Below are 21322 nucleotides of genomic sequence, written 5' to 3'. Positions count from 1 at the left end.
AAAGGAAAAAAATTCGCCATTGCCCGGGTCCAAACAGCCATAACATCCTCAAAAGAGCAGCGAGGCCATAGAGGAAGAAATGGGATATTTGTGTAATGACCAAGAAAAACATATTTACAAAATACAGGGTATATAGAAAGCAAAACCCGTCCCTGAAATGCACCGAAGGACAAATAAAAGAAAAATATCGAAAATAATAATAATAACGAAATATCCTGGCGTCGCATTGTCTATTAAATAGCATAATTCTCTGCATGCAGGAAGAGCTCGGTTTTATTAGGGTCGTCCATTATCATTCTTTGCAGTCTCGCCACGGTATTCGCAACGTCGACTCTCATACTGGGCGGGCCACAGACGAATACGCAAGACCGTCGTCCGAAGTCTTTCGAATATTGTCGTAGCATAAAGGGAATATCCGGACGACCATATTCCGTCTTCCATCCATCCCGTTTTTGTGTTGGCAAAAATGCGAAGCGCATAAGATTCTTTTGAAGCACAGTTGGTGTGCTAGGGAAACCGAAATTCATGCTGCTGGAACTGGGATCTTGTTCGGGAGGGCGAGAGGCGGGGAAGTTCCAGCCGTATGACTGTTTGGGCGGAATGTACGCAGATGGAAGAGCAGCAATGGTATCTTCATTCTCACGGCGGAGCTCCTTTTCCCGCTCTTCATCACCCGCCGCTTCTTCACGGATATATGCGGAATTTCGCTTGCTGGCAACCCCCTGGAAGACATCGTTTATTTTATCGTGGAACGCTCCGCTGTGAGGTCTCGAACGATTAGGTTGGTGGGTATATCTCGTTGAGCCGGTTAGATAGAAGTGGAAAGAAACTGTCCCTGGAGGTGCATATTCTCGGCAGATACGAAGCTCTTCCTTGAACCATTCCATAGTCTCAGGTCTTTTAAGCGCCCATATCACCCTTACTGTGCGAGTTAATGCTTTCCCATCTCGCATTCTCTTGATCAGGTCCAACAATTGGCTCGCAATGGCAGTAATGCCACTCCCGCCTGCAAAAAATACAACGTGGTCGAATGCCGCCAATTCTCGTCGCATCCCACCATATGGCCCATCGATAAATGCACGATATGTTTTGAAGGGACCTTTTACTAGAGCGGTGTTCAACACTTTGTTCGTGAAGCCGCCAAAAGGCCTAAAAACGAGAGCCATGTCCCGGTACTCCTCCCCATAGCTGGATGGAAACTCATCGCTACATAAAGAAGCAATGGTAAACGGGTGATTCTCAAAGATTGATATACCCGGCATCCGTAAATAAACATATTGTCCTGGCCTCCATCTCATTTGGGTCGGGATGGTAACCTTGACTGCATTTTCAGGGAGGATCGTCACTGCCGACTCTTCTCCAATCAGCCAAGAAAGCCGAAGTGGATTCGTCCAGTTTAAATAGAAGACCCGAATGATATAGGAAGTCGCCCAAATCGCTACCGTCGTGTACAAATAGTGCCAGGACGTTAAAAAGTTGGCGCAATGCCAAAACATCATGCCCACAAAAACCACTGATATCGGAGCGTGCAAGGTCACGAATAGTTCGTACATCCGATTTCGAAAAATAGGCAGGGAATGAAGACAGAGAACGGCGAGCGGAACCAGCGCTGCCAGCCCAGAGCCGTAAATGTAGTAGTCACCCTTGATGAACTGGCGGAATAATTCAAGAGCTCCGTCCTCCCAAACAGGGGTGATGAAAAATGGAATCATATGGACGAGAGCCAAGAACATACAGAGGTATCCAGCCCATCGATGAAGGACATTCAGCCGCTCATGACCTATTCCAGTAAGCATGCTGATCAGGTTGGCCTTCATGCTCAGGGCGATAATCCAAGGCAGCAGCGAGACAGAGAGCATTCCTGCTCTGATTGCCAATGGGGGCGATCCGTCTCGAATACTGTTGTAGAACAGTGGCTGCGGAACAAAACTATACAAGGTGACGAAAATGAAGGCCAACCCGACGATGAATATCGCTCCTAGTGATGGCGGGACAATTTCCAGCTTCCAGAGTCTGATGACAGGTATCGGCCGGTAAAATATCCATCGTACGAACGCAATTGAGTAGTTCAACCACCGCATATTGGCAATGGCGGACTCTCTCTTTGGCGGAGGAGGTAACGCACCATGCACGGGAAAAAAGCTACTGGTTGAGTTGGCCGTAGCTGGTGTGGCCATTTCATGGTCGAGCTCCAGTGATTTATCAAAATTCCGCAATTCTTCTCTGTATAGCGCGGCCCGGATCTTGTCACCCCATATGTGGTATGACCTTATAACAAAGGTAAACACCAATAGCGCAATCGAGAAGTAAACCCATCCCAACGCGTACTTCGAGGCCTGATTGAATGGGTCGTGTCGACTTGCTTCTAATTGACCAGGTGTGGTCATGCTCGTGATCGGAATATCAATCCGCTTCACTATCGAAACCAAAGATCCTTGCGTATCTCTCGAGACCCAACCCGGGGACAAAACCTTCCACCCATTCAAAGGCGACATCATAATCGATATGGGAAAGAATCGGTTTGGTTTCGTAGAACGTTCAGAAAAATACAGGATGCGCGCCTTCTGCCGACTTGACAGGTCGTTATCCGATTATACCATTCGGACGCAAAGCCTTTCCTTCCTATAACTTCTGGTCTTTGTCATACCATGTTTCTGTCTGTTATCGGAGAAAAAGAAGATTTGACACATAAGTAAGACGCTGCTGTAGATGTTGCGAGAACTATCCGGCCTTGCGCATCTTCCACTCACAGCACGCCCGTCGAAGAGGAAAGTTTTGTGCCCACGAACTCTCACTAGTCTGATGTTTCATTGAACCTCGATCCGGATATGCTATCGATAGAGGTGAAGGTATCTTTGGGCTGAGAGCTTCCACTGAGTAATGGGCTGGAAAAATGTGGTGTGCACAGTGTCCAAGGATAGCAAAAAGCGAACGACGTGCACAGTGCACTTGAGGATGGCGAACTCGTACCAAATATGAATCTGCGGACAAATTGGATGTTCAAGGCCGAATAGACGAGTCCACTTTACAGCGGAGAACGCAAAATTTAGACCCCGGCTCAATGTTGCACAATCATCGACATGAGCGTACGACCAGGCTTTGGTCTAACCACAGGATCGAATCTTTGGGAATATCAACGGTAAAAAGCACACCGCAAGAAGGCCGCGGAGGGATGGGTGCAGTGGTATTTCACAATATTTAGATGCGCCAGATCAATGGCTAGAGTCGCCAAGAAAATCTGGGGGTGCGCAAAATTGTGACGAGATTGGCGGTGCAGCGAGTGAGAACAGATCTCGGTGGAGACAAAGAAGAAATGGTGCACGTTCCCTTGATAGTGGCTGCGAAAGTCGCGATGAGGAGGTAGCACAGGGCGGCTGTCCAATGTGTCCCAACCGCATGGAGAACTCCGTAGCTCGACGCCAAATACTTACTGCAGAGAGGCAGGCCGCAGGTGGGACGAACTTGAAAAATTTTCTCCCGCCGAGGGATGCTTGCAATTGATGATGAAGCTTTTTGGTGCCCGATAAGCCCCTGAAACCTTCGAAGAGCTCACTCGGGATCCAAGTCCGAGGAAGACATTCCACCCATCGTGTCGACCGAGAGACTTCTGTAAGCAGACACTGGACAGGGAAAAGGATTCCGTTGCTTCGTCGAAGACAAGGAGCCAATGAATGGAGAGCTAGACAGTTGACAGGGTGCAGAGTTGGGGACAGGAACGTGGCGTAAACTAGCCATCCGGCCGCATAAAGGAGGACGGAGCACGGTGCGCGATCCTGCCCCTCATTTCCCCGGCAATCCAGGGAGAGCCGGTCGTCATGTTCCCCAATTTTATCCAGCGTGACGTCGGAATCCCAGGGAATTGAATCGCTAGTGCTCTATTGGCTTGTTTGTCTTGATGCCGACGAAGTACTCGGCTCTGTCTCCGTCAAGAAAGGGTGAGAATTTTTCCACAACCCTTGAATTTTTCTTTCCCCTTACTTACTGAAGGCCCGAGCTTTCTTCAGGAAATATTCTTCATGCACAAGGCTGTTTTCTCTGGGCGAACGGTGCATTTCATGCACCTCGACTGCGGTCGCGTGATGGCTCACATCCTCATCATCATCGGGGATTCGACGGGTACCCTGCCTCTCACCCCGTACGATCCGAGAGTTGATAATGCATTCAACCGAGTGACACCCCAGTTTCCTCGGATTTTGAGCCTGGTCGTGCCGACGCTGCAGCAGCCTGAGTGAACATCACCCATTTCTCATCGGCCATTGGCCACAAGGTGCTCATGAAGAGGGTTGCATCTGACCAGTCAGGCCATGCCGTTTGCCGCCAAGTTCCCCGTCCAATGAAACCCCGCGATCGAACAACTGGCGTGAACACCGAAGATGTTGTGTTGGAGCTGATGTGCAGGATGTGCAGAGTGTGCGATCCCGTGCATTAGCGGCCTAGGATTAAACTTCATTCGGCGTCTCCCGCCAGCCCCAACCTGGTCGAACCACCAGCTGGAGCATCCAATCCCCCGATGATTCTTGGGAATTTTGCATTTTCAGGAAGGCGATGGAGAAAGATTTATCACTGGCACGAAGCTGGAATGCTGTGCCGATTTCGAGTTATTGGACCTGAAGTTTGAAAGAGGACAAAGGAAGTTAACTCAGAACCCCGAAGAACGTTGAAAATATGATTCCAAAACACGGCGAATTCAGACTCCACCTTGTCTCTCTAAACGCGTGATAGAGTATGGGTTGCTTTGGTGCCAAACCGCATTAAATAATGAAAGTCATTGACTTGGAAGAAGTTAATATTTGTAGCTATTGACCGGCGAGCATATCAGAATGATGACCACATCTCACCCACCCAGTATAATATAACTTGAGCTCGGAAACACGGAAAATACAAACAAGCAAAAGAAAAGTGGTCATAACTAAATTTGCTGTAAAATTTCTTTGGTTCTTTTGCGGTAAGAAACCTCTGGGTCCATAACACCAAAGCGCCAGTTCTCATATGTCACTAGCAAAGCGAAAACCTTCCTCGCATGCAGTGAAATCGGAAACAAAGACATGAAAATCACAAGTCCATGAAGTCGGTTCTTACCCACGCGTTTTTCAAACACCTGAAATGCCCATTTCCAAGTAATAGAAAGTTGTACCATCATTGAGAGAGAGAGACAAACAATCTCCTACACCCCATAACTCCAATCCAATGCCAACATGATCCACCAGAGAAATGAAGTTTATGTATGAGACATGTCGCAGTTAGGTGTATGGAAAGTCCTTGGCCAGCAACGACAATAGACTGCGGCCAAATGACAGAACCAAAGCTGCATATCAACATTACCAAACAAAGGTCGCAATGTAAAAAGATCACTTCTTCAATTTATTTTGGATCCCGATCCTTGCTGGGTTTGTTAAGCTTCGTCTTGGCGATGGGTTTGGAGAGATTGGCAGCAGGCGGTGATCCCGGAGACACCATATCAAGTGTTGTTCCGTTTTTCAATTTGCTAGGAACCGCAGGCTTCCCGGTTTTGAACTTGACCTGCATTGAGATGTCCTTCCGCTTTTTGGCAGGTGCTAGCTCTTCTTCGTCGGGACGAGCCCGTTTGCGAGCTGTTGGTGCTGAGGCCGCCGGAGTACTGATGCCGCTGTCGAAAGGGGTTCGATTACGGCTGGATTGTCTCGTCGTTATTCCTAAACATCTGTCCAAATGCTGGGCACTTTTTGTCACGAGGAAGTATCGTGGGCAGTTTGGACACTTCGTTGTCGGCATGAACATCTTATCGGGCAGCTGTTTGAGGGAACTCGGAGCTGGAGCTGATTCGACGTTTGATGGGGGACTAGACGTCGGGGTGCTGCCGTCCGGACCTTGGGTCTTCTTCTTCTTGTTGGTGGCTTTTTCGATGGCAAATGGATTTCCGTGAACATCACGACCAGGCATACGTATTGGCGGGTGTTTCCTGCAGTACTCTTTATTTGGATCTGGTGGCGGACGCGCGCCTTCTCCAAATAGCGGATATAGCAGTCGGGGCAGATGACAGTTTGGGCAAAGAATTTCTTTCGTGGTGACCAGAGGGTTGCCCTTCAAGTATACTCTGCCTCCATCATACACGGCTGCGTCCGTCTCTACCTTGATGGAGTTCAAGGAGCCGTTGACCGCTGCCGCGGTTTGTTGGTTTTCCGCTCCATCGTCTGAGGGAGGAGCAGACTCCTTCTCAGCGAGCTGTCTTACTCCGATTACAGCTGACGTGGCTCGGGCTACCTTCTCCTCACGGTGGACTTTCGCGACGATATCGTGAATGATATTGTAGAAGGTCTCGTCGAGTATGTCTCGGGTCTGAGAACTAAATTAGATTATGTAGATCGAAATAGACGTCCTGGAGACACTTACAATTGTTGCCAACGTTTCGGACTGATCTTTGGGGGGACCACCGGCCTTTTGCACCTCCGTACCAGCCATATTGCAACAGAATAATTGCTCTGCAAGTCGCGAGTAAACTTCTTCGACGATTGCGAATACTTTATCCGTAGTTGTAACAGAAAGACAAGAACAACGTGCGGAAAGATCGCTGCTGAACGCAAACGAGGAGCTGGGAGTTTGTGCTAGTTTTGATCGCGCACCGCTTCAGGTGATTGCATTAAGCAAACATATTTTGTGTCTATAAATCGAGACGAACAGAAGCTTGAGATCGAAAGGATGGACTATCGGACAAGAGAGGCGGTCGACGCGCGCGAATCGTGGGAGATGGAGGTTCTGGGAAGATGGGCGCGATGCGCGCTAGAAGAGATGGGTAGAATGTATTAGAAGTGAGAAACAATTGGAGGCGATTTCGGGCTGGAGCAGTGTTCTTTGTGGTGACTGTGCATGAACACAATTGCTCCATCGACGTCAGCAGCGACTCACTCGCGAGGAGCGTTGGGAGAACTCTGGACACGCCCGAATTTACACGGGGTTAATGACAAACAACGTACCTTTGATGAACTTGGCCAGCACCTGCGCACCAGGCCAAGTAGACGCTGCTCTCAGATCACACAGGTGCCTCTCTTTCTCTCCGGCTGGAGCAGCGAAGGTCCAGATGCCGTCGCCGTTGGAGGAGAAGGGCTGGTTGTTCAACCACACAAGTGACATGATCTTATCTTATCGATCTCCGCAATCTCCAACTTTAAAACCGCCCGTGATGCGATGACATGATCACGCCCAAGGCACCGCGCCCGGCGGCATCGGCAGACAAAAGAGGACACTCCGCTCATAGCCTTCGTTAAATACACGGTAGAATTTTGATTTCCGTGGTTACCATGCCTCTCCAGACCTGCTATAGCAACTGATCCAAACCGTGAACATGGCACCCCATTTTTTCGCGTCCGCTGGCTCCCCTTCGCCCCTCCCCCTTCCTTCAACCATGCCCTCTCGTAACAACAACAGCCACTCCAACACGCTCTCCGCGTACTTCTCACCTCTCAGACCTCCCCCTATTCCCTCGCCGCAGCAGCAGCAGCAGCAGCCGCCCCTTCCACCCCCTCCGCGCCCATCAACGACTCCCAAGTCAGTCTCCTCGATGCGTCCCAGTCCCGCTTTACAGCTCACACCCTACCCTGGCGTCCCGCAGTCCTGCCCCACCCCACATCCACAAGTCACCATAGATCCTGTGAAAACAGCACATATCCCCTCGTTGATGCGCATAACCGGTCTGCTGCTCCCCATACGGTACCCCACATCCTTCTACTCAGCGACAATCACCGATCCACTGGTCGCGAGCGTGTCCAGGGTCGCGGTACATCACGACCACCCCGTCACGGGGCTAGATCTAGGAAGAAATGCATTTGCGGGGGATGCTCCGGTGCCGAGTCATGCGGAGAAGGTCATTGGCGGGATACGGTGTCTTCTAGAGCCTTTAGGACGTGATACCGTCGATGGGCGGCCAGCTACGAATCTATATATTCAGACGCTCCACTTGCTCTCCCCGTATCGTGGAAAGGGCGTTGCAGCGTCGTTGCTGTATTCTTTGGTTTATAATGACTCTCTCGATGTTGGGCGGCCGCCTCTATCTACCACATCCTCACTACCCGTGTCTGCCTTAGTCAGACACTATAATATCCGAACAGTGACAGCTCACGTACACGAAACTAATGAGGAAGCCTTGCGATGGTATCTTGCGCGTGGGTTCAAGGTCCAAGGGAGTATCGTGGAAGGTTATTACCGGAGACTGAAGCCCGGAGGAGCGAGGATCGTCAAGCTGGAGTTGAATTGGGATGGAAAAGAGGAAAGCTTGCAAAACTCCCCCTCGAGCGATGTACAGAGGAGCATAGGAGGCAGCAGTAATATGGAGCTAGAAGACGACGATGACGAGTGGGAGAAGGTGAATCCGTCAGAGTTCTCAACCCTGGAGAGGCTTGAGGACTACCAGCAGGTTGAGAGAGACTGTGACGTTGAGGAGAGTCCCAGCAAGAGAATAAAGAACGCATGATGAAATGATTCATCACCTTCTGGATTTCCATGTGTTTGATTGTGAATTAAACCAAGATACCCAACACTTGCTAGAAATACATCGTGCATTCATGATGGCATGAAACAGAAACAAGTATTGCAATCACATCTGTCCTCTAAATGTACATATACTAAAAAACCATAACAAGTATATACCGGCATGAAATATCACTGACATATCAGAAACCGTTGGATGAAGTGAAGTTGTCGTAAGCCGAAGAAAAATATTTGGAATCAACCGCCTCACCGGTTTATATTGTACCGAACCCGTTCTTGGAGTCAATCAACCGATATCTTGCGCGCTCCTTCCGGTCTTTGAGGACCATTGCAACACAGAGAAGTAGAAGAGCATCGATAGCTAAAAGACGAGAACAATCAGCATCCACAGATCTCTGAAACACATCATCCTGCGACATGGAAGTCTTCATACCAACTATGCCAAAGTCCGCAGTGAAAATCACATCCAGAAAACTGTTCGCAAAATTGGAAAACGGGCCAACACATCCTGGTTTTTGTGCCGCATCGAGATCGGTCGGACACGTTTTATCGACCTGAAATGGCGGCGAGGTGCTGTTCAAGTAGCCGCAACAATTAAACTAATTTACCTCTCTTTAGTTCTCGAAGAAGAAAAACCAGCAAGAAAGGTGTATTTCTGAGGAAGAACGATCGACATACTCGTTGTTGCAATAAGCTCTGCACCTCTGGTGTCTCATTTCCCCACGCATCGCTCAATGTTGACCTTGTCCTTAACGTCAAAAACCAGATGATCAATCCTATGATCAGTGTGATGAATCCGCTTATCACAACCATCCAGCCGTGGATTTTCATCCATATCCGATCATTTGATTGAATAATGGCTGGAATCGAAAGGAGGAACGTGAAGAAGACGAATCCGGCATTGATAATCTCTCCTGTAAATGTAAATAGAACCGTCAGCAACCACTTGGGAAGTAAAGAAGACCACACTGCAAAATGTGCTAGTTTGGATCGCCGCACCTAGCTGGGGACAGTGAGCAAGCAGCAATCTCTCTGCGACATTATCCAGCGTCGGCGCAGATCGAATCTTATCTCTGGCCGTCAAGGCAACGGTGAGAATTAAGGCGCCGCCTCCCAAAAAGAGGACGTCTGCAACCAGGTAAGTGAGGAGCAGTTTGTCCCGCATCTTTTATCAATTCAGCGGTATGTCACGCCAGATGACCTTTTGGTCTGCTCCCTCTCTCGTCTGGCAAGAAGCGAACAAGCTATGGACACGAAAGCAACTGACGACCAGCGTCGATAGACTTGCAAACAAAATAAAGAAATTAAATTAAAATCTGCAAGCGCCAATGAACGAGAGTGCCGGGCTGGCTGTACTATTTTACAGCTCTTCTTTCGCTCACGCTCAATGCATCTCGACGTGCAGTACAAGGACACTGAGGAGGGGCGGGAGAATTAGCGATCAAAGGTATCAACGACGAAACATGATTAGAAATATCTGAGCAATATTCCATCTTCATATGTACCGGAAAATGTCACACGGGGGCATGTCCCTTGCACTGAAGAGTCAAGGATGATGCAGAGGTGCGACCAGTCAGGTCTCAGAGCAGCCCTGGCGCCCAGCGACAGACGGCGGCAAACAGCACCAGGGGCATAACGACAGACGATACATTCATATTTACATAAAAAGCCCTGGTCAGCACGCCGCTGCACATTGCAAGGTCCAGTGACATTATTTCGATGCCACTGGTAAAAATTCTCATTGGACCCGGGACAGCTGGATCCAGGCATCAAGAGCTCCAGAGTGAAGTTCCAGCCCAGCTTCGTGAGAGTTGAAGGGAGAGGGGAGCCAGACAGCTAAAAATAGGAGGGGGCGATGCTGTGCCAAGACGGGCCCGGCGCTTCAAGGGCTGTTTGGGCTCAACGCATTTCTCACAACTCTACTCCGTACTCCGTACTCCGTGCAGAGTAAAGCTTGAGAACTCTTTGCAGATCGCGACCACGCAAAAAAAGTAGTTTGTTCCTCCGTACTGGGGAGCATTCGAGTCAATTCTTCGATCAACCTATATATTTCATATCTACCTCTCAATATGAACAAATAAAGTATAACACTATATACAAGTAATGAACCACGTCAGGAGAATTACTAAAGACTTGAAAACGACGTCCTGACACCAGCGTCCGAGCTTAGACCCAGTAGCTCCAGTGACCACCATACTCTGGCTCTCTCTTGTCATGGGGATGGCGCCCCTTGTAGACATTGGCCACTTGTGGACCCTCGGCCTCCTTGATATATCCGAGTTCACAAGAGCTGAAGCTGACCTTCGGCTGCTTCTCATAGAAATCGTCGTATCTGTGGTGGAGGGCATCCTTTAAGCTGGAGACATTGCCCTCGGGGTGGAGAGACTTCCATGGCTCAACACATTCATTGCCCTTGCAAGATTTGATGACCATCATGAGAGCATCAAGTCTGTTCACAATCTGCTCGTAGGGACGGCCGCGGATCTTGTGCTTGCTTGCAAGAATAGGGTCGGCAGCGAGATTCTTGATCTGGCCTGGGTCGGTCTAATAATGAGAAGTACAGCCGTCAGCGTTCTGTCGGAAGTATTGATCCGACCATTTCACTTGAAAAGTACTTACAGAAACATCATAGTACTCCTTTTCATTTGAGCACCACACAGAGTAGTAGAGGCTGTAGTCATTTCCGACCAAACGGATGCCCTTATATGTGTTGTTCCCGTAGTTACCGTCGGGTAACTTGAACTCATTTTGATAGAAAGGGTCGTAGATGCCCTCTGTGCGGCCAACACCCCAGAATTCTACAGCTGCATGTTCGGTCTTGCGAGGTTTCCCGTGGGTCTTGGTAAATGAGATTGGCACTCCGTCCAATCCCTCGCGCTTTTGACCGGCAAGAGCCAAGAAAGTTGGTGCCATGTCGGTGTGGGAAGAAACATCGTCGTTGGTAGCGCCCTTGGCGACGCCGGGACCTCGGACTACCATTGGAATGCGAATATCTGTGTCGAAACCGCAAGTCTTGCCTGGGGGAAGACGATGTTGACTGATATGGAAACCATTATCGGTGGTATAGATGAAATAGGTGTTGTCCAAAAGATCGTTCTCCGCAAGTTTCTCAACCATGGAGTCGATCATCTCGTCCACAGACTGCAGAGCTCGAAGGCGGCAGCGTTGATACTCGTCGTGGTATTCAATTTGTGTCTGATTCAAGCGAGGCATAGAAGCGACCCAGCCCACTCCACTAGGCTATAAACCAACTATACGTTAGCGTTTGCGCTTGCCAGAGGTCAAATTGAAGGACGATTGAGTGAACTCACATCTTTTGGATTGAAGTTGGAAGTTCTTGGAATCTTGTAGTCCTTGAAGAGGTGCGCATGTCGAGCAGGGTATTCAGGCTTGTCGAACCAAAGCGGTGGGGGTTTGACTTGACCGTGGGGAGAGACGGGGGCAGCAACCAAGAAGAATGGCTTATCTTCCTTCATAGCATCATCCATAAAGCCCAATACCTTTTCGGCAACGACATCAGACGAATACTGGCCAGCATAGCTCACTGGGGCAGCTCCGTTGCGGCTCATCTTCGCACCCCAGTAATCGTACGTGGTTGGATCCAGGAGGAAATCAGAGCCAGTCCAGCCCGCCGCCACGGGCTCGTTGTAGTTCACAATGGTATGAGCGTTCATCAACTTGCCGACGTAATAGGTATTATAGCCTGCTTCCTGCATCCATACGGGAAGATAGTTGTCGTTGTAACCATTGGCAATGAATTTGGGATATCCTCCTGCAGGATGGTCAGCATCGTGTTCTTACGTAGATGTAAATTAGAATTTAAAAAGAACCATACCCCATGGCGGCGCGACGTCAGTGACGTTGGTGTTGTGGGGAGCCTTTCCTGTCAACAGGTTGACTCGCGACGGGCAGCAGAGAGCAATGGTGCAGAAGTGGTTGCTAAACGAGGTTCCTTCCTTCACGAGGTGCTTCTGCAGATATGGCATATGCTCCAGCGTGTCCATATGCAAGTCCTGATCATCAGTGATGACAAAGACAATATTAGGCTGCTTGGGCACTGGCTTCGTGGCAGTGGCGCTGAGCGCCAGGCCCAGCGTCACAAGGTACTTTGTGAGCACGGAACCGCCCATCTTTAGAATGTTTGCCTCCGGCTTTGTGCAACTGATGGTTGAAAGATGAATTCCAAGACAACTCCAAAAAATGGGTGCATTGCATGGTCTTTATACCATTCCCCTGGAGCCATGTTGATAATGGCAGTTCGCTTCCCCACGAAATACCCCAGATCCAAGCCGTGGAAAGCTCCCCAGGTTTTCGACGGCCGATGGGCATCGAGGACAAAGCCAATTGAGATCTCGAGTCTTCGCTGGAGCTCTCCACGATGGGGAAAAGACAATAGCCGTGCTGTTGACAAAAGCATTCTATCATGCTGTCAGAACCTAGTCTTTGCACCTAGAGAGCCGGAAGAATATACAGCCTGCATGCGGAGCCTTAGTACCCAGCGAGAAGGTTAAGGCCAGAGGCGTTATGCGGGGAGCAACTATAAATTGCGGGACGCCAAACCTAAACAGCCTAAAATCCGTTGCCTCTTGCGCAATTAGTTTTAATATGCAGTTGGTTAACTTTTAGAAACCTCACGCTGGGAAGAGGAAAGCATATCACCAGACGAACACAAACAGGACAAAAGATATTATCCGGGAATCATGTCAGGACGAAATTGCTAGCGCAGTTCGGCCGACATAGACACATTGTTCTCGAAAAATGAAGATACGGTCACCCGCATCACACGGAAAGGTCTGGTCCCCATTGCCACGGCGCTCGAAGCTGCTGGGTTCCGCGGCTTTTCGCCCTTCAGGGACTTAAACACGGCCGGAAGAAAGACGGAACATCTCACTCTATTGACACGTTGTGGCCATGAACACTGTCCTTCCTATGGTAACCACTCCGGGTTTGCAGCTCGCAGCGCAACGTATTCTGAGTGGTGCTCGGTGAAACGCCGGGTTTCTCTATCACAAATTTTTGCGAGAAGGAAGACAACGCACTAGCATACTCCATAGAGACGGTGCCTGATAGAGTTATCGAAACCCCCACCCTCTCGCTTGAAATTTGGATGAGTTCCGCACCCTGGAGAATGAGCTTCAATTGTACAAAAACAGTTAGTGGTTGCTCTCAGGAACAAAGATGGAAGTGATTCTGCGGCAACCATTGATGTGCCTTGCAAGCCACCAATACAAAGCTTACAACCCCCCTTTAGGAGTCAATGGAGTAGGTGATTAGGTAGCATGTGTAGAGATGAACCGAAGAAATGGAGAAAGATATTGATACTCGGCTGGCATGTGGAGAACATGGTCCCTTCACGAGTTAGGTAGTGGGGAAACGGGTTAAAATGTGAGTTGAGTTTCGGTTGCCACCGGAGCATGGCAAGCGATGCAGCTAAATTGGCCACAGTTTGTTGAAAAATATTCTTCCGCCTGCATTCGATTTCCAAGTCTGTGAAAGTTGTGTGGATCGAAGGACGGCGAGGACCGTGGAGCGTGGCTGTTCAAGGGTTAAGTTTCCTCTTAAATGGAGCTTAGAAAAAGCTTCTCTTTTTCCCCCCACAAACTACTTACTATGTAGCTAACCCTGGAGACATGGGACGACACAGCTGATTGCGGCAGCCTATAGGCCCAATCCACCAAAGTCGTAATCCTCGGGGTTTCAGCGGGCACGCGTGCCCCTGCATTCCCTCGTGGTCGGGGCAGCATTAGTTCGGGCGGTCGGTCAAAGGCCCCGTGAATATGTCGCCCTCCAGGGCGTCTTATAGCCCGGGGTGCAATTCGGCTTGCATCTTGAAACTCAGACCAAGGAGTCCACCGTCCACGCGAGCGTTCGGGTGTCAAACCCGTGCGCGCAGTGAAAGCAAATGGAGGTGGGACCCCCTCATGGGCATACCATCAACCAATCCTGATGTCTCCAGCTGGATATGAGCAAGAGCGTGGCTGTTGGGACTGGAAAGATGGTGAACTATGCCTGAATAGGGCGAAGCCAGATGAAAACTCTGGTGGAGGCTCGCAGCAGTTCTGATGTACCAATCGATTGGGTACAACTTAGTACAGCCTACTCCGTAGTTAACTATGATAACTAACTAGTAGCGTCCAATCATAGCAAGTTCATCGCGGGGACAAAGAAGTACGCGCCCTACACCGACACCTAAGGTGGCTCACCACTCAACAAGCCAAACCACTCAATGAGCCAAATTCCTTCCAATGCTCCACACTACAAATTTATTAATTATCTCAACAACAAATTATTATTATTAAACTAGCTATTAAATATTAAATGAGTGTATTCTTTAAAGCATAGAAATTAGTGTGGCTATGAAAATAAATGTGTGGACAGTCTGATATTGCAGCCAGAGTGAGAGATACAAATAGTAGATAGAAAAGATTGTAAAGAAATATCAGCAGTAGATTTCTCAACTAGAGAGTCTAAAGACTTGTTAGAGAGGCTTGTAAAGCTCTTACTACTGCTTTGAAAAGATTATATAGACTTGCTGCAATGAGATTCTTTTATAGAAAGGCCCTGCTAACAGTACTTTAAAGCTGGCACTTGAAGCTCTGACTGCCAGTATTTACTAGTATATTCAACAAAGGTGGCTCACCATGTGAGGATTGTACATGTGGATCAGCGTGACAATGAATCTCTAGGAGGAATATACATGGAAAAAGAGTATGTGAGGTAAAAGATCTGTATTCTGGCAACTATATACAACTTGTAAACAAGATTGCCACTGACTTCCAGCAAGAGATTTGTGCAGTGATAATCTTTTATGTGTGCTTGTAAGCATGTGACTTAGTGTCTTATAAGAACACATGCAGCTTTCAGCAGCTTGCAAGCTGAGATCTCTGACTTTTATGAATGCTGTTTGTTCATGTAAGAGATTTGTGACAAATTTTTACAGATTTCTCTCTCTTATAAGTCTTGATCTCTCAAGACAGCTGTCTTATTAAAAATCTTTATGAGTAGAAAAACAAAAAATCTCTTGGAAAAAATAAAAATTTTCTTATAAGAAAAAAAGTACAGTCTCACTAGAGATGTGATATCAATACAACTCTAATAATACAACAGAACTCAATAACAAAACAATATGTAGAGAGTCTCTATTGTTCTCACTAGCTCTGTATTATTATTAGATAATAAATACTAGCTTAAGAGAGAGTTTTCTCTTGCTTTCTCTTTCTCTTCTTTTTTTCTCTTTCTTCTCTAGTCTATATCATCATTATCAAGATAAGTTAACTCTTCAAGTACTGCTTTGTGTGGGAGTAGAGTGGTATCTGGTTCCAGGGTTTCCTGTCCCAGTCCCAGATTCCCATCCCAATTCCTGTCCCAAGGACAGGATCAGGTTGAAGCTCAGCTTAATGAGATGGAACTGGGTTGTTTAACAGCATATTGGGACAGTTCTGTGGGAACTGGAATTAGGATGAGATTAGGACTGGGATCAAAATCTAGCTAGTAGAACAGACTCAGGATCTGACATGACAAAATGAAATAGGACCAGGATTTCAATATTGTATATAGAACAGGACCAGTAAAGTATAGAATGAGATCAGAAACTCTAATCCCATTTGTGTTGTCAAAAAGTAATGAAATTTGGTAACAATTCTAACATAATTTTATTAATTTATTCAACTTTAGAAAAGTACTGAAATTTGGTAATGCTCTTTGCATAATTAAATCATATTGCAAGCTATTAGCTACTTGAGTCTATCTATTGATAATATTGATATATTTTCTGTTTCTCATCTGGATTAAGTAATGAATTTAGCAGGCTTGCAATCTCTTCTCATATAATCTCTGAAATATCTTAATTATTTTGATTATCTTAAATAACTTTCTTGGCCAACTTCTCATGCAATATAAGTGCTTTATCTAGTATATGTATCTTATCTCCATATTTAAGCAGTATGATCTTCTTGATTGTAGATACATGGAGCTATAATCATCAATAATAATATGTATTTCAAGTAATATTGAAAATTTGTTCTATCTCAATCTCTGTTAAAGATATAGTCAGAATGTCTCTTGCTATTCAAGCAATAATTGAAAAATCAGGCTCTAGCATTCTTCACTATTCCAGAATTAGAGCTTGAGATGATGTTAAATTCTTATTATTTAAATATCACTTCATTTTATTTTGGAAATTTGCTCATCTTTAATAAGATCTCTCAAAAATTATTTGCTCAATATTCTAGAGAAGTTAGCAGAGAAGAAATCAAAATAATACTTATAACAAATATATATTATTTATATCAAGTATTACTTCTCTTGACTGTTTATATTTCTCATAATGCTTTTTGTAAAATCTCAAAATATATTGTTAATATGTTTCACACTTATCACTGGTCCAATTCTCTGAATCATATACTCTCATGTGGTGTGATAGATGGAGAGCAGCAGCTACAGCTAGCAGCTCACTCTTTGAATGCTCAGTATCACTATAGTATTTCTAGAATTTCAAGGTGACAGCTTTGATAGCTTCTTGAATATTCTCTCTTGTTATTAACTGTTGGGCCTTGTTCTTCTCTCTTTTTAAATACTGGAAAAGATGATTGTATGTTACCTATACCAGATAAATTATTGAGCCTGTTGTTTTGGACAGTATCTTGATAAATCAACTGAATAGCTGCAACAGTTTAACTATATACTCTAGCTACTTCCAGTCATGGTCCAATAAGCAAAGTCTTTGATATTTTGATAATGAGTTCTGAATTCATAAGTTCACAGCTTGTCAAAGCAACAAGGCATAAACACATATCTTATAGATGGAATTTCATCTTGTATAAACATCTTAAATCATCTTGTGCTGATTCTCTTGTTAATATTCTTGAAAACATGTAGTGATTTGAGAGAAGACATTGATTGTATTGGCAACAAGATGAATCTATTGTCAAGTAAAGATTAGTAAATCAACTCAAGTATATTAAGATCATTATTAAATTTTATTATCTTTCTAAAAGTATTTGCAAATGTGTTTGTTGATACTAGATCATCAGTAATTGAGCTCTTATTAAAGATAGTGGGTAGAGTATTATTGTCTGGCTGAATCTTGAGATTGCAAACCAGCTCTCAAACCACAAGTTAAATTATATAAGCAAGATAGAGTATTGTTCCACTCTCTATCTTTCAATCAGTTGTCTTGTTCAACTGCTGCAATGCTGGTCTCAACTGATGTGTAAGATATACTTGTATGATATTATTGTTTGATATATTATTACTTGTAATTACAAGAAGATTACTCTTAAGTCTTCATACTGCTAGTGATTGTTGAAGAATCTCTGCTATATTCTTGCTAGTATAAGCACCCTCTAAACTTTCAAAATCTAGTAAATGCTCATGGTACTCCTAATTCTTTGTAATATAATAACTATTAATTACTATAAAGACAAGATTATTGAGACTTATCCAATTATTCACTGCCAGAGATATCTTAATTATTGAGTTATGATTAAAGAGAAGATTTCAGAATAGCTGATTGTACATATTATTTATAATCTGATATAATATTTCTTGTATGAGTATCTGTAAAGCCATTGCAGAATTAAGCATGATTATTAATATGTGGAATGCTGGATTCTCAATAGCACAAAATAAGAGATTCAAGAATATTAATGCTTGCACAAGCTGCTGAAGAAAATTATCTTGATTGCATTCAGAAACAGACAGATCTGAATCTGTTTGAGAATACTTTGAAAACTGTTACTAAGATACTAGAACTGTTACTAAAATTTGCTACATTTGGAAAATTAGAATTCATGATCTATTATTATGTTAATCAGAGTGTTACTCTGTCTGTTACCAGTTTTTGTACAATCTTTACTTGTTAAATACTTCTTCAGACCACTTGTACTGTTTTGAGAAAAGCTTGAATAGCTGAGAAAGATTTGGCAATGCTTGCAAATTATTTCTGAAGTACTCTTAGAATGCTCTGCCATCTGATCAAATTTTGATCAAAAATCAGAATAACATTACTTTGCCTTTCAGTTGGGGTCACCATGCTTCTTATTTTTAACCAACTGAGCAGCTTCAGTAGTTAATCATCAAGTAACAAACAACTTATAATGCAGCTTCTTCCACAATACAAATTATTTTTTTCTATATTGAACTATAGTTAATTCTAAAGAAATTTCTGTAGATTTTGCTTATTTACTGGCTTCAGCTATTAGATTTTTCTTTTTTTTTTTTTTTTTAATAATCAAATTGATTTTTCTCTAAGTTCTGCCTTAGTCAAAAAAGTAATAAAATGTGGTCAGAGCCCACATAAAATTTGATAATCTCTAGATAATTAGTCTTATTTTACTTTGTAAGTACAGCAACCAACTATAAAATCTTCTTCTTCTACAAAATAGAATATTCTTCTTCAGGAAAATAAAATATTTTGCCAATTTAATAACACCCCATTCTCAAATTAATATGAAAAAAGAACTAAAAATCTAACTTTCTCTTCTAGATATCAATAATCTAATCATTCTCTATCTTATTGTTCTTCTCATCATTCTTATTAAAGAACACCACAATCTCAAAATCATCTTTCTTCATCTTCTCTGGAACAGATAAGCTGTTATTGTCTTTACTTGAACTCTGTAATTAGCTCAGGAATTCTCTCATCTTCTTCTTAACTCTCTCTCTTGACATACTGACTGCAGCAAGATAATCATAATCATGGGCCATGATCTTGATCTCAAGCCTGGCTATTATTTAGCAGAATCAGGCCTCTCTATATGCAGTAATAGAATGCTGTGCCTGGCTTATTTTGGCCTAAATATGTCAGAACTGTTATTAAATTTTGTTACTTTTAAATTCTATCTGTTACAAATGTAAACCTAGACCAACCAAGCATTGGATGATGTTGGATGTTCTGTAAGGATTCGCCGCGAACCCCTTACACAGATGAACAGCATCTGTGAAGGCCAGAGGCCTCAGCTTGTGAGCTGCTGGGAGTTGCATGTGTCCTCACAAGGCACTAAGTCACATGCTCACAAGCACATATAAAAGACTGTCACTGTGCAAATCTCTTGCTGGGAGTCAGTAGTAATCTTGTTTACAAGTCATACATAGTTGCCAGAATACAGACCTTTTATCTTACATACTCTTTTTTATGTATATTCCTCCTAGAGATTCATTGTCACACTGATCCACATATATGATCCTCACATTTTGCCACTCTTCTTTGGTGACACCTGACAATGGTATCAACATGAAGAAGCCAACCCTCTGAAACTTGTGAACCTGGGACACCAGCTGAAAACCTACCTGAAGAACAAACCCAAGTTTGTGAAGAGATAATCAATCTTGATATCTCACCTCTCTCAACTGTTGATGAAACAAGCACCATGAACTCAGAGAGAGAGTCTATCTCAACACCAAAAGACAAAATCCAACAGCTTTGTGAGGAGACCAAGCTACTAAAGAAAATGGTGAAATGGCAAGAGAAGTTGAATACTCTCCAGAACACCCAAAAGCACTCACAAAGTAAATTTCTTGATATAGCCATCTCCAACCCAACATCTGTAAAGTATCTGTTGATCTTGAGACCACTACAACACACAAAGTGCTACCAGACTGGAACCTACACAGAATATTACCAGTTCATCTCAGATATTGAATCCATTTGTGATGCAAGCAAACTGAATGATGAGGATACCCTCACATATACTCTCACAGGACTTGATTATATTGAGAAAGATCTTTGGAAGGCCCACTGCAAAGATAATCCATCAAAAAACAACTGGACTGATCTTAAAGAATTTCTACACACAAGGCTAGGAGACCCAGCAAACCACATGTGAAACTCTTGATGAGCAATCTTTGGTCTTTGCAAAATTTTGAATGAAACTGATTATACCTATTACTAATGATTTCTAGAGCTTACAACAGAGATTGGTGAAGAATTTGAAGATTCTGTAAAAATGAAGAAGAATCTGTTTATATGGGGCTTGGATAAGCTCATGTGAACCAAACTGAATGAACAGCTGGAGATACTAGATAATATTAATGATGAAGTAGCACTGGCCACCTGGCTCTGATCAAGTGTGTCAGTAGTCTATATAAAGAATGCCTCACATGTGAAGTCTACCAATCTAGTTGAAAGTGCTTGTGGAGGTATGAAGACCAATAACTCAAGGCTGTGAATGGATAAGAGAAGTCAATCCCAGAGGCCTGCTCAGAAGATGGGAAAGTATCTTACCAAGAATTGCAAAGCCTTGAAAAAGAATGGGAGGTGCTTTGAGTGTGGCCAAAAGGGCCATCTTATGAAAGACTGTCCCAAGAAGAAGAAGAATAGTGAATAGAAAGTTAGGGGGCTGCAAGTAGATAGAATCAATATAATAAAGTTGTTCAAGAACAGTCTTCTTGCTCTCCCCTTTATTGTTCTAGGTGTGTAAAGCCCAACTGACAGAAGTATTACCTGGTCAGCACTAATAGATTTGGGCTGTCAATCTCTAGTAATCAGTTTGTGATTGGCTGCAAAGCTAGATCTAGAGATGCACAAGATGCCTATAGAGATTGAAACTGCTATGAATTATGAGAATGTCACTCTTGTGGAAGAGATTGCAAATATATTCTTTGAAGCCTGTAACTCTCAGAGAAACTAGCAGTTGTTTTATGAATAAGTGATGATTGTGAACATAAGAGATGAGATGCTAGTGGGTTTGAGCTGGCTGCAGTGACACAATCCCAAGATGTGTTTCAAGAAACTAAGGCTAGAGTTCCAAACTGTGTGTTGTGACCTGCTTATGAAGGTTAAATCAGTTAATCTCTCAGAGCTTGTGGAAGAAGGGAAGTCCATCTATATAATGACTCTCTGCAAATCAGAACAGGTGGTGAC

General features: G+C 44.6%; 5 protein-coding genes across 5 annotated transcripts; 1 reads left to right on the top strand and 4 right to left on the bottom strand.

The window, feature by feature from the left end:
- Positions 1 to 233: 233 nt before the first annotated feature.
- On the bottom strand, positions 234 to 2387 carry D8B26_005651 (uncharacterized protein; the record flags this gene model as incomplete). The annotated part of the gene is made up of 1 exon (XM_003069221.2): positions 234 to 2387. One exon carries the CDS (start codon positions 2385 to 2387, stop codon positions 234 to 236), a length of 2154 nt encoding a protein of 717 aa, XP_003069267.2.
- A 2385-nt stretch (positions 2388 to 4772) lies between these two features.
- On the bottom strand, positions 4773 to 6443 carry D8B26_005650 (uncharacterized protein). The gene is made up of 2 exons (XM_003069220.2): positions 6370 to 6443; positions 4773 to 6315 (listed from the first exon to the last, which is right to left on the bottom strand). Exons 1-2 carry the CDS (start codon positions 6436 to 6438, stop codon positions 5362 to 5364), a joined length of 1023 nt encoding a protein of 340 aa, XP_003069266.1. The 5' UTR covers positions 6439 to 6443; the 3' UTR covers positions 4773 to 5361.
- Positions 6444 to 7378: 935 nt separating this feature from the next.
- D8B26_005649 (uncharacterized protein) lies at positions 7379 to 8445 on the top strand (the record flags this gene model as incomplete). The annotated part of the gene is made up of 1 exon (XM_003069219.2): positions 7379 to 8445. One exon carries the CDS (start codon positions 7379 to 7381, stop codon positions 8441 to 8443), a length of 1065 nt encoding a protein of 354 aa, XP_003069265.1. The 3' UTR covers positions 8444 to 8445.
- A 269-nt stretch (positions 8446 to 8714) lies between these two features.
- On the bottom strand, positions 8715 to 9625 carry PLS1 (phospholipid scramblase 1; the record flags this gene model as incomplete). Its single annotated transcript, XM_066124946.1, has 4 exons — positions 8715 to 8821; positions 8894 to 9059; positions 9139 to 9374; positions 9460 to 9625. The coding sequence occupies 4 exons, from the start codon at positions 9623 to 9625 to the stop codon at positions 8715 to 8717; spliced, it is 675 nt and encodes a 224-aa protein (XP_065981027.1).
- Positions 9626 to 10473: 848 nt separating this feature from the next.
- D8B26_005647 (uncharacterized protein) lies at positions 10474 to 12590 on the bottom strand (the record flags this gene model as incomplete). Its single annotated transcript, XM_003069217.2, has 4 exons — positions 10474 to 11004; positions 11080 to 11700; positions 11772 to 12232; positions 12296 to 12590. 4 exons carry the CDS (start codon positions 12588 to 12590, stop codon positions 10627 to 10629), a joined length of 1755 nt encoding a protein of 584 aa, XP_003069263.2. The 3' UTR covers positions 10474 to 10626.
- Positions 12591 to 21322: the final 8732 nt, after the last annotated feature.

This window comes from Coccidioides posadasii, chromosome 3 (assembly GCF_018416015.2).
Source record: "Coccidioides posadasii str. Silveira chromosome 3, complete sequence".
Lineage (NCBI taxonomy): Eukaryota > Fungi > Ascomycota > Eurotiomycetes > Onygenales > Onygenaceae > Coccidioides > Coccidioides posadasii.
Note: the sequence above shows the minus strand (reverse complement) of the source record. Positions and strands in the feature narration are given on the sequence as shown.